The 13,644-nt window shown below is 48.2% G+C and overlaps 1 protein-coding gene across 1 annotated transcript in view; it reads right to left on the reverse strand.

Moving 5' to 3' along the window:
- exd (PBX homeobox extradenticle) overlaps positions 1-13,644 on the reverse strand; it is a 316,385-nt gene that overhangs the window by 14,645 nt on the left and 288,096 nt on the right. Inside the window, exon 6 of the mRNA XM_022845728.2 lies at positions 13,495-13,585. Within this exon, the coding sequence (XP_022701463.1) occupies positions 13,495-13,585 (91 nt within the window). The remainder of the gene's footprint in view (positions 1-13,494; positions 13,586-13,644) is intronic.

The following is a 13,644-nucleotide window of genomic DNA, read 5'->3' on the forward strand; positions in this document are numbered from 1 at the left end:
ACACGCCGTGCAATTGTACGCGTTGTTGGCGAGACTCGAAATCAGCTATTCATACTGCTTTCGGTCGACCAAAGCCGGAAGTAAAGAACAGGACCTTTACTATTTATAATTAAAATAGGCTCCAACTGGCTCTGTGGCAAAAAATAGGTAGAAATGCGGTAGAATCCTGAAAGTGGGTGACATCAAAAGGAAGTCTGGATTGCTTTTCAGTCTTTTGCTGGTCTATTCTACAGCTTTCTGTAGCGCAAGCACGAAAATGATGACCCATGTTGCCGACCGACGCTGCGGTACTATCAACGTCCAATAGTGCGCCAACGCACCATACTGTGGTTCTGTTGTGGATGTTGTTGTTGGCGCTTCTGCGAGGCTGCTCTGCTCTTTGCGTCTACGAAAGACGCGACTCCTGCATTAGCCTAACAAGGCTCACAGGGGATAGTGTAGGCGGTGAATCCAAGGTTCTCTCTTTTCTACAATGAAGAAAGTGGCAGCTACCAGTACAGCGGGGCAAAAGCAGTGCGAATAGCCAAACGAGGAGTGAGGAAAAAGGTGGATATTGGTCATGGGCACACTGAACGGGCCAAAGCGGCGTTGGTTAGGGCATGGCAAGTCTCCCTTCGTTTTTCTGTACGTGTGGGTGCCGTTGCCCTATGTGTCGACATGTGGGCGGCCAACTGCCGGGTCAAGACCAACTGATTTGGTTCATCGTATGCCGTGTTCGGTACAGTATGTGTAGGTGACTGTGTATCTGAAGACTATTCAGTATTGGACGCGATGTGGCTCACGTTGCTGCTGGCTGTTTTCACCGCGCTATTTGGCGTAGGAGGTATCAGTTAGCACCACAAAAGACGTCGAGCCACGGTGCCTAGCATGGGACTGCTAGCATTTGCCAATACCTCGAAAAGGCGAGAGATTCGCTTTCCTTCCGGATAGTATATACATAAAGGCAGAGACAGACAGAAAACGCGCGAAACAGACACCCACACAAACACACCATGTATATAGACTCCCATATTGCAAGCAGTGCTTATGTGTTGGCGTTGGTATTCCCTCCTGCCTCCTTTTTTCCTCGCGATTGCCGCCTTTTTCTTTTTCGTATTCTTAACCGCTTTCCCAGGATACGGTCATGGAACACAAGACAGGATCAACAAAGCTCCATCGTCTAACCATGCTAGGCTAGAATCGGGTCTTTTCTTTTTAAGATTTAAGCCCAGGTCAATCGGCTCAGCTCGGCATCTTCTCAATACGACACGAGAGGCATTGAGCGAAAGAGAGAGACACGGTTAGTCAAAGGGGACAGAATCCACTTTTCAGGATGCAGAGTGAGGTCAACGAATGTCTGGCTCAGCAAAGGGAAACCGCTAAATTGTCACAGCCATAAAGTTCCACACCAACACCAGAGGCAACACGTAATCCGACAGCAATTGACCACGGCCTTGGCGGGCGCTATGGAGATGAAACTGTATTGACTTGTAATTGCACTACAGGTGTGCACAATAGCCACTGGCGACAGAGACCGTGTACAACTTCGAGAAGAACTAAGTACTCAGACGCAAGCGAAATCCGACTTGACGCCATCCTCGGAGCACCTGCCCAGCATCAACCACTGATTGACGATATTAGTTGCTGTTCATTGAAATAAAATGCCCTTTTCTCATTCATATTTTATAATTATTTTAGCACAGTAGCCGCACACTTAATATGCTTTATGCTGAAGAGCCTTTTCGTATACTGTTTCTTCTATGAAAATTAAGTGGACATTTGGCCTGTTGTTTAAGTGCCTTTTGTCGCTGTGCAAACGGACGCGAGGATTCTGCGTATTTTTATTCGTTTCTTCCTATCAATGGTTACCGGTCGCCGTTTGAGAAATCTCCAACTGTTCCGCCATTACAATATGCCCGTACACCGTAGACATTTCGGAGCACGCGCTGTACGTGTTAAATATACTTCCCATGAGCGGCCTAGCACGACCTCCCCTTTAGAACCGTCCTGCTAAATGGCGAGCTGGAACATCTAGAAAACGTTCTGCAACTCTGAGAAGCAACATTCTGTATTTATTGGTTATTATTATTATCTGGGTTACTACAAGCGATTAGAGTATAGACGAGTTATTGCCACAGACGTAGCGACCGCGGCCGTTATCGACGGCTACTATCGTATTATGGTTTTGCTTTAACAAAACCTAATTAATCCTATTGAACAGTACAGTGCGTCCGTGTATGTACAGCAAAGACGCCTGCTGGCTATAGCCGCCATTTCTACCGCGGACTCCTATATACCCAAGCAAATAGAGGGTTTTTTAATGAATAACAGTGCAATTCTACGTCACCTCTCCACCGTCTTGACTTCCTGGCCAAGCTAATGCTCGCGCCCTTCAGCTAAGCCGTTCTTAGCGAGTTGTCCTGCTCGTTTTATCTACCGCATACTGGCGTATCAAAGCAACGTCTATATTTTTTTACGATATAAGCAGGCTTCTATGCAAATTACAATGACGCTCCATTAGCACAATCATCGAACGGCTACGCTAACCGGAGCCCATGAAACTGTATACGCTCATGCATACAAACTCAGAAGGAATGTTAGCACTAATAACCACAATCAGGTTTTATTTCAAAGAGAAACGGAAAGCGAACGGAGACAGTTTTTTCTACTTCGTCTGTCGCTTGTTACCTTCACTGGGGAAGAACGCACGCCATCAGTGTGGCGGATGGCGCCATTTTGTTAGCTCTTCAAATTAACGGCACGTGAACGGACAGCAGCAGCAGCAGCAACGAAAACCGCAGCCAACCATGAACAACTACCGCCGAAAGAAAGACCAAGATGCCCCTTTGGAGGTTGCTTTCGATTTGTTGCTTACTTGTTCAAAGGAGGCTGCTGTGGCGCAAAAGAAAAATGTGATCACGAAATCACAATTAGACAAACGCGGACAGACAATAATGGCGGCGTGTTCGGCCGCCTATGCGGAGGTTCAGTCGACGGATGAGCCTCATCTTAAAGAGAACCATAATGTTAGCGGAAGCGGTTCTCAGCGTCAATGTCAACCACAGAATGCGTCCGTGTTCGTCTGCCAGTTCTTCCCGATTTCACTTTACGTTCTCTAGCAGCAGAAACAGCTGCTGGGGTCGCGCCGCTGTCGGTTTAGCATTGCTATTAATAATAATTTCACCCAGGTTCTCTGCCTCGCCGCTAGCTAAACAAAACGCACGAGTTGCCATCCATCGAATTATTGGTCTTCAGAGAGTCTTTGAATGGCAATGCGGCAAAATCGCGCCGCGCATCAGTAAAGTCTTTAGCGGCCGCGTCAGCGTCATTGTCAGTCATCGATCCCTTCCTATTCCCACCGGTTGCCCAGCATTTTTGTCATGATCGTCATCATTAATACCAGTATTACCACCGACCGACCGACCGATACAACTACCAGGAGCTTCGCGAGCACCTCAAGCAATCCTACAAGCTTCACGAGCAATACCGCTGCCGCTCGTGGCGCTGATAATAGTAATAATAATGATGATGATGGTGACGATGGTCCTGCTGTTGCGGATGATTCGTCTGCGCTTATGTCTATGCTATTTCTCTTAGCTCATTCACCACAGATTGTCTATTTCCTCTTTAATTCTGTTCATCGTCGTCGTTCTATATCCTTTCTTTTTTCCACTCACACCCTCCTTCCTCCTCTCGCCTTCGAGGCGCATAAAACAGCGGCAAGAGACAAGCACAGACAGCCGCAGAGCAGCGAACGAATCCTTCAGAACGAGCAAACGAACGATCGTCTTCGTCATCATTAGCAGACATCATTTTTCATCTTGTGGTTACCGATTCACAATAACAGCAAGCAGCATAGCCATAACAAGAACAACTACGCGCGGCTGCCGCTACTGCTGCTGCCCTGCACACACAGACATAGAGACACCGGCCGGCCGATGCACCGGTTTATATAATACATTGCTTATCACATACGGACGTCCACAAACGTATAGATGCCATACGAGCAACAGCTGAAGATCTATCTGTGCTTATAGATAAACGGATGGATGACCCTTTACTACAACTCTATACATACGCAATCAATAATAGCTTGCATTTAGACAGGCATAGCGATAATAAACAAGCCTCCAGACAATCTTAAACGAAACCCCACGATTGACACGGTACGGGGTCTCGGTCCTAGTGGTCCAATCCTACATCTGTTTCATTTCACAAACCTCAGAACGAAATGGAAACGTATGATAACCGGCAAACTATAGTATTATAGTTATTATTTATGATTGAAGCTCCCCCCTTAGTCGAAACTGCCATTCTCTCAGCGCCTGTGAATCGCACCCATTTTCCCACACGGGCTGATACATAGGCACACATGAAATCATCCAGCATTCGCGTCAAGAGAGTGGAGGGGTTGGGGGAGTGTAATAGGCGGAGCGTGGTCCAGGCAGTGATGGTCAACAGTTTGGTTGACCGCAGCGATTCTGACTGTCAATCGCCATCTCCACACTGCACGTTTTAAGGCCTCTTCAAGCAATTTCAATGTAAACGTTACCGTCTTATACGTATATGCCTATGAAGGCCGGCTGTATCCGTCCTTCTATTCCTGCTTATGAAAGCAACCCTACTGAATAGCAGTATTCGTTGCCTAATTTTTCGACTGTGTGTATTCACAGTTCGAGTATGACGAAGCCAATCTACATCTTTTGGACGGATTCGTTATGTGAACCAAGCCTGAATCATATTTATTACATTGCTGTGTACATGATCACAGTCCGTAGTCACCGTCGTACGATGGTTGACACTGCTGATCGGTGCCATCTTACTGAACAGACATGGCCGTAGCATCATGCACGCTCCTAGTACGTAGCTAGCCAATTCGAATTTATGAAGAGTTATTGCTAGCTGACAAAAGGATACTATCGTATATAGCAATCAAGAACTGTAACGGTGATGCACGTCAGTATCAGCGCAGCGTTTCTTTGTCATCTATCCATCCGATTTACGCATACTATTACTGTTGCTGCGGTCCTAGTTGTTGCCCCGTGCAGCATTCGCTGTCAAGAGGAGGGCTAATTGTACCTAGGGTGTACAACGACGGCTGGTAGCGTCAGTAGTGATAGGAGTGTGTTTCTTACCGGGACAAGCAGGCCGCTTTGCATTTAAGTGCGGAACCGTTATCGAAATACGCCGAACCCACCATTCCCACTGCTAGCGGAAGCACCATATGATTATTAGCTGGTTTGCAAACGGCATGTATACTAATATGGTAACGAATAGTTTCAACGAGCGCTAGCGTCAATCAGACGTCAGTTTGTTCTAATTCATTCTCCTGCTGCTGCCGGCTCTGACAAGACGCCTCACTACAATGACGAGTGACAAATGAAGCTGAAAAGCGTGAAGTGAGGCAAACCGTCGTCTCTCGTGATGGTGAATACGAGCAACCGAGAATGTCCAGCAAGAGGAAGGTTCATGGATAGACAGCCATTTGTTGGCATCTCTTTCATCGTCGTCGTCATTGTTACCGTTGTTGTGCTTGTGGAATTGTTCATCATTGGCTAACCTGGACACGTAATCAGTCAGTCTGTCACCAGAAATCAAAACGCGTATGTTGTCGAGTGGTGACTGTCACGTTTGGTCTGAGCGGCGCGCGCTCCAAATTGCCAGCCGCTTTTAAGCAGGCTTATATAATAATATGGTAATAAGATGCAATTTTTCTTCGAACTAATTGCTACAGAGGGCATTTTTCAAGAAGGAAAAAAGCCGGTAATATAAGGCACTTGGAAACTCGTTGACAGTCGGACAGCTTGTAGCGGATACTCGGAATGCTTGCATTAAAAATTTAGAGACTATATGTAAGGAAAATGACATGACATCTAGACGACGCGTACAGGACAAAAAAATACCTACATCCATACTTAACTACATTGTCATACCACACCTGAAGCAACACCAACCGCACTATATTGAATGTTAAACAGACCTATATCAACACCGAAATGTGTACAAAACGAAAAACGCTCTGACTGTTCCGTAAGCGTTTTTTTTCTAATGCGTTACGACACTACTTTGGATGCTCTGACCATGCTATTGGTAGCGTCTGCACGGCGAGATAGAGCTTATACAAGCACTGTTTGCTTGCTGTGGTCATCAAATGTGGGAAATTCCTCTGAGACACCTTGGCCCTGAAGAGCCAGACCGGACAGGTCCATGCGCTGTTTTTTCCTGCCTAGTTACGGACCTAGCTGCTGCTGCCGCTCCGCCATAGCCACTGATGCCGTGTTGAGGTCCACGACTTCAGCAAGACGAACGGCCAAGCTGGCTGTCGTTGGCACTAAGCGGGACCTGGCAGAGCCGCGCAATAGTGGGCGAAGCAAACGCTGTCGGTTGTTATGAAGTGCCTGAGCCGTGCCCGTGGGGCCAACTGAGGCATCGTTTGCTCCACCTCACTTCCATCAGAAAAGCCTCCAACTCACTTTCCTTTTCTGTTGTGATACGTAGCTAGAAGCAGCCAGCCAGCCAGCCAGCCGGAGTGTAGGACTACCTGACTCCCCGTTGTAAATCACGCGGCCAGCTGAGCACAATTATCCTCCGGCTTGGATTCGAGCGCCTTCAACTGGACTTCATTGTTCTGCGCGTCGCTTTCTTTTGATCCTACTTTGCGGCAGTGGAGGCGCCGCCAGCCGGAGACCAGCCGGGGGCGAAGAAAAGCGAGGTCATTCAGGGTGTGCAAGTGTAGCGAAGCCTTAGTGCGTTTAAGAGACCGAGATTGCGACAGCAAACTCACCGAGCAAGGTAGGACAATCTTCGCAACTGGATATCGTGCCAGCAAAACAATCGCACACTACTAGCAGTAGCCAAAGCCGTACATGTAAGAAGAAGAGGAAAAATGATAGTGGTCTCCAAGGAAAACAAAGCCACCTAGTCCACACAAGACGACGAGGCAGCGAGGGCCGCTCCGTCGGTTCCGTCTTCTGAACCGCTGCCGCTACAGCTGCCATCGTCACTACAACCACCGCGACTCCCAAATACTGTTGCCGGAATTCAAATTAGAATCTTGTGAAAAAGTCTGCGCCTTCTTCATTCTTGGCTACCGCATATAAGAGTAAGCGAAAGAGAGAGGACGCAGGAGAGGCACGGAGAAATTGATAGAACTACGTCTACCTGATAATCGAAACATGAACTCTGCTCGTCTCTATAGCTAGCGATAACATCCCTTCTAAACACTTGGTGGTAAGATGCGTCGACACTCGGAAAGACACACGCATGTTCTTTCTCGTTGGAGCTCTTCCTCTCCAGCCTTAGAAGCTGATACGCCTTAGAAGAATAGTCGAAAGAACGCAGAGTAATTTTTGTGATGCCGGCGGCAATGCGCCTGCTGCTACAGAACTCCGATTGCATTGAGGAGAAAAAGTCCTGCCCAAATTGGTCAAGATCGCCTCCGGCCACATCTTCGGGTCATCCAGACATTGAGAGGAAACTGTTAGGTGGATGGATCAGGAGGCGAACCGTGTCAGGAAAGTTAACCAACCAGTAGCGTTGATTTAGTTTCGCGGAAGAAGGTTCCGTTTGCCCCGCCACTAAACTTAGATCTCAACAGCACTGAAGATGGGGTCCGAGATGTCAGAACACGAGTCTGAAGCGTTTGAACAGGAAAGGTTAAACTCATCGTTCGAAGAAGTGATTGCCTGGGGTGCTTACAATACTAGGCAGAGGTGGACATGGCCAGGGGGAGCAAACTGTAAACTGTGTATCAGCATGTGGTAAATCTTGGTCTGCTGAGCATCGTGCGGGACGAGATCCCGTCCAGCGCTGAAGCATATCTGTTGCGAAAGTAGATTACAATGGAATAAAATTGGGAAAAATACAATGGAAAACGATAATTAGTGATGTGTATCTACTGGAAACGCTGTTATATACATAGAAGGAATAACAACCTTTATTTTCTCTCCTTCTCTCTTTTTCTCACTGCTTCACTGTGTCTCCACTGATCTTTAGCCTGCTGGGCAAATCACCTACATACCTACATCAATATCAGAGCGCTAACGTATCATAAAGCAAAGCCACACGTTGCAGACAACGGCTTCCCATCAGAAGCACTCCCTCGTAACCAATAGACGTGGTCAGGGTGTCGTGGGTCCTGTTGAGGAGAAGTTCTTCCGTCGCTGGCCGAGAAAGACCAGGAGCACAGAGCTCACAGTACAACCAACCGAGGCTGATAACCGCAGAGGATCGAGATGCCCCCGGGGAAATGGGGCGACAATAATTCGACCCTGCTCCTTGGCAGACTGCAGTAGCAGCAGAGCTGAGTGCGTTGAGAGCAGGCCAGGACAGAGAAGAGCACAGATTCCTCTTTCGAAGATGACCATTTTGCGGCGGCAATCGGGCCAGCCAACGCTCTTAACGGACACAGACACACTCACTCACACGCGCACACCCACACAGGCCGACGCCGGTAAAGAAGGCAACCAGAAGGCCTTCGTCTTCGGTGGTGGCTACCGGCGGCTCGGACTGGGCTGGGTCGTTCTGCTCCCCACAATGCGTGATTAACTCGCCAACTTGCCGCAGACCAGAAAACCCGCTACCGAGGGAAATGTTTTGGCAGAGAACAGCAGTGTCTTTCTCTCTCGCTCGATATCTCGTTCATTCTCCTTCGAAGTGGCCAGCAGCAGCAGCCGCCGCCAAAGAAAGCAACCCGTGTGCGCGTATCAAAAAGGAGAGCCTGTCTGTGGTTGGCAGCTAGCGACTCTCGTTGGCCTACTCTGGCCCGAACGAGCAGACCGAGATGATCGAAGGGAATCAAGCGGTATCGGCTATTTCCCAATGCTATAGGTCGAATGCTTTCCATGAAGAAGGCCGGTAAATCGGCAAACTGGCAGCCAGCCTGCCGTCCATGTTGTGACCAATTGCTGCTTACACCCCCACCAATGCCTGCTAGAGTCTGCCGGGTCCATGAGCAGGCGTAGCACGGAAGACCAGCACGGGGCAGGACAGAGCAAGAAAGCGACTGCAGACTCCACTCCAGCGTGAGTGGAGAGCGCTTCGCTCGACCACCGCTACCATTGGCAGACTACTAGATACGTTTGCTTGCCAAGAGTGATTCTCTAACGAAGCCTACCGCTAGCACGGAAGTACACCTTTGTCCACACTTTGGTCACAATAATGATAGTCACCATCGAAAGGATGGCAGGGCAGCCAGGCGGCACCGAGGCGAACTCAGCGCGCCACAATAAGGCGAAAAGTAGTACCACAACAATATATTTCAGCCCATCGACGATAAACAGGACAAAGCCTTGAAAGCATCCACAGCCATCGGAGACGCCAAGAACCTTGTATCGCGTAAAGAAGAATCAAAAGGGGAATCAAGATGATACAGGCTCCTAAAGAGGGGCCAAAGAGATAACGGCAAAAGGAAGAGTATCAGCAGTAGCAGCGGCAGCAGTACCACGGGTTTGGCGACATCGATAGTAGCCTTACGGAGAAAAGTGATTATTGAGAGTGGTCGACGGGCCAGTGAAGCAGCCAACCATTCTAAGCGGCAGCATTAGAAGCCACATTCACTCCAGCAGTAGCAGTGGCAGCGGCGGCGGCACACGGCGAAGAGTAACAGTCGATTAGAGGAAGAAGATGCCTGGAAGTGATAAAGTAACGGAAAGGCAGCAACGATTTAGGCGGAGAGTGACAATACGTTTTCGCCAATGGTACAAACGTCTCTGTGCGTCTGCTCTTCTGTCCCTTTGTTCTTTAGGCCTTCGTCGATTTTAACAGTACGTATGCCTGCAGTAAATACTATATACCACGGACCCTTTGTACATACGTACATGTAAAGGGAGACCATCATCAGCAGGAGTATTATGGGCATGAAGTCAGAACTGGAGGGAATAATGCCAGGAAACTCATACATTGGCTTCGCCGGGGGGAATTCTATTTTCTTGCTTAGATGTTGTAACAGTCAGCGCTCAGCAAACGAGCTCTCGTCAGCTCTTTACTCAGTCCCACTTCAGCCTGGTCTTCTTCTGGTAGAGACGTCGCCGCTTTGCCAGGCCATCCAAGTGAGGCAAGAACGAGCAAGCGTCGACAAATGAAATTAGTGTCAAATGTGTCATACTACTCGTAATTCTCTTGCCCAAGTTGTAACACCTAATGCTGTCTCTTCGTCGTTCCCCTAGTCCGCGTTCATTCCCTACGTACCTTATTCGCTCAACAACTACGTCTTTTCATCCTCAATGCCCTGAGTCCGTTATTCCCTAGTTCCACAGGTCTTACGGTGGCGTAGTCTTTCGAAGCCTCGCATACTGGAGTTCGGACGGAGCTACAAAAAGCAGAAGGCCGCGCCCCTAGCCACCTGTACTTCGAACCCATTTTGCAACTAAGGCAAACGTCGTTCAATTCGATTGTTTCGTCTGCTGCTCACTGCCATAGAGTACGAAAGAGACAGAGAAAAAAAGAAGAAAAAGGCGTGGAGCAGCGTGGGGAGAGTGATAAAAAAAATGGGGCTGTAGAATAAGATAATTTCGCACTGGCAGGGGAACGAAATGGCATCGATTCTGAATAGAGTAACCGGACTGAACATGGGTATACGATTAGTATACGACACACGAAACGAGGAAAATATGACAACAAAGGGCTGATCAACGTAAGGTTAGTTAATCAAGATCAAACATTTACATAACGCAAATCCTTTCGCAGTTGGTTTTAAACTACTTTCAGTTTTGTTCTTTGGCAAGAGGGATATTTTGGCACGTGTACAAGTGTCTTTCGCACCCTCTTATGCGCAATGCCAGGCGGCGTGTCGCCAATGCGAGGACGCGACCTTTCAGAATCCCCGTTAAGACGCGGTGTCTGCAATATGTCGCTTTGCCCATCTACCGTTCAGCTCCACGAACGATAAAATCGATGAAAATGATAAATACGGCCGCACATTTCTATTCCAATAGTGACTGTTCATATAAGAAACTCAGTGTTTTATCATCCCGTTGTTACTATGGGGCGTCTAATGAGCGCGGAATCAGCGGCAGCGATAAGTTGACTCAATGCACAAGGGTGGCTGATAGCTGACGAGTGCATCACGTTGCTGATCACTCACCTGAGTGTGAGAACGGTAACTCCCACTCAGGACAAAAGGACCACACGGGTGACCCCCATTGAGACTGTCATTGAATGGCGGGTGCATTGCGCCACCACGGCGCAGCAAACGACTTAGGGAGAGGGGTATCCGAGTGAGATCGGACGGGCCAGCATAGTACTATTAGTACTACTAGCTGAGTCCACGGCACTCGGATACTGGATGCTTGTCGTATGGTTGCGCATTGCCCTCATTGCGGAAGTGCGGCCGCTTTCTCGCGTATCCTCGATCCGCTATCGTATCCTCTTCTAGTTCGGATAAGGAACGCGAGAAAGAAGAAGGGGTTCTACGCCAGTAATCCCTTTAGGCTGAACGACTGCGTGTGTATGTGATTCATGCACAATCAATCAGGATCAGGAAGGCCAAGGGACAGTGAGGGCGACGCCAGCGTAGACAGCGACGATGCTGGCGTTTCAGATAGACGACGCCCTTGAACCCACGAACGGCTGGGCAGCATATAGCAATCCTAGCAATGTGCCTCTTCTTCCCACTCATAAGACCACCCGCCTGACCAGAGTTCACGGCAATGCTGGTAGCAGCAGTATTCCTGCCAGCCCCTGTTTTTCCCCCGTGGGCAGGCGGGAACACCACAAGCCTTCTTACCAGGCAGGACGATCTTTCCACCTACTTCGATATGCCTCTGATATGTATGTGGGCATGTGTGTGTGTGTGTGTGTGTGCTGAACATACGGGTAGGATTTGAGTCAGCGACCTAACAGGAACGCGGATAGACAAAGAAGCAGGATAGCCCGTTTAATACCACACTTTTACTAACTCCTCTTTTCTACTTCATCCTTCTTCTTTGCTGTAGCACATCGTTGCGTCAAGTCGAATTATTCAATACTTGATGGATATCTAATTCTAAATGACTCTTCCTCGAGTTGTACGACCATTACGGCTGTTGCTATTGTCACTAATGTCACAGGCCTTCGCTACTGCTGCACCGACTGCACTTCGTACTTCTACCACTTTAGGCTTAAGCTGTTAGCGAAGCATTGGCAAAGTTAACTTCCTAAGGAGCGGCGCCACGAATCGGCGTCTATGAAAATTTTTGTTAATATCTGACCGCGTTAGCTGGATTAAGACTTGATCGCACATTGTTATCAAGCGGATAACGCCTTGTTGCCTCAAGCGGTAAAAGGGCAACGAGCCCGCCAAGGAACATCCCATAAGTTTTTTGCAGTGGTTTCGGCGGACACAGGTTGACAATAGCAAGAGGAACGAGCCGCGAAAACAATGCGCAGCAGGCGAGTAAAGGCCGTCGACTCTAAACCGACGGAAACTCCACAAAGGACAAAAACAGCAGGTTCATGGACAAAACAAATTTCAGCGGTTAGCAAGTTTAGCTGCTCGGAGATGCATGAGTTGTTGCTGCTGCTCGTAGAGGTGAATCGTACTAAGGTGGCTAACCCGTGCCCTCTGTACTTATCGTCGAAGCGTCACTTCTGATCTTGCTCAGATCTGCCGCGTGTTAAGATACCGGTCATGGAGCCGACTAGAGGAGCAACGGAGTTCGTAGTCGTCCTCTTTCTTGCAGGAGTCTTCTAATGCAAGCCTACCCTATACGATCCTGTATGATGATGCGGATTCGAGCGAAATAGATGTGAGAGGAGCAGGCAAGAGTTGAAGAATTTTTATTACTCACGAGAAAGTCCACCGATGCCGTCGATGACGGTAAACAAGAAAAGCCCTGATCTAGGTAGGGTTTGGACAAAGGATCGCGTCGGATGGCTATAGAATGTTGGGTGAACGGAGAGTACATGAAGTAGCAGCGAATATGATTTTTTTTTATCGTTATTAATATTTGATCCATACACACCATGGTCCGCTCAGACTGGCGGCAGAGCTCTGTTATATAGCTTGGTATTCAGCTCGTTCAGCCACGGAGTCCAACAAGAAAAGTAGTTAAAACGAAAAATTGTCAAACCAGAATGGAGTTCGTAGTGGGCATCGATATTGACACACCCCGCAGCTCTATGTTGCTTCTATGTTCATAATATTTTTTTCGTTAGCGCAGCGTAAAGCTAGCATCAAACCTAGAGCACAAAAGCCGCAAAGAAGATTTCGTTCTTCAAAGGAGGTGGGTGGAGGCGAAGATTTTGTTGGTTTCTTTGGTCGGTACTGCTTAAACTTGAAGTCAGCTGCAATGTGACGTTCTTGGCGAGGAATTGATGGTGGAATGTTGTCGACTTTGGTTGAACGGCGCAAGGCGTTTATATGGCTGACGAGGTATCTGTGGATTTGAAGTGACAGCGTCCAATTTGAGGTCTAGTTTGTCCCGAGATAACACGTGCTTTTCGATGACGATGCCGGCATCTGACGCAGCAATGTACTAGCAGTAATGGATGATAAATGAGTAATCATCATATGACGGCATGACAAGTTTTACTTACCCTTCTTTGCCGCATACAGGTTCGCCTCCTCTTGAGCTTTTCCTATGTTCTTCTTGTATCGTATTCTCTTGTTACCAAACCAGTTAGATACCTGAAATGCAAAATGAAAAACAGTTATAATAATGAGAAGCAGCTGTACTCAAACTCTAC

Source organism: Varroa jacobsoni, unplaced genomic scaffold, assembly GCF_002532875.2.
Source record: "Varroa jacobsoni isolate VJ856 unplaced genomic scaffold, vjacob_1.0 scaffold_123, whole genome shotgun sequence".
Lineage (NCBI taxonomy): Eukaryota > Metazoa > Arthropoda > Arachnida > Mesostigmata > Varroidae > Varroa > Varroa jacobsoni.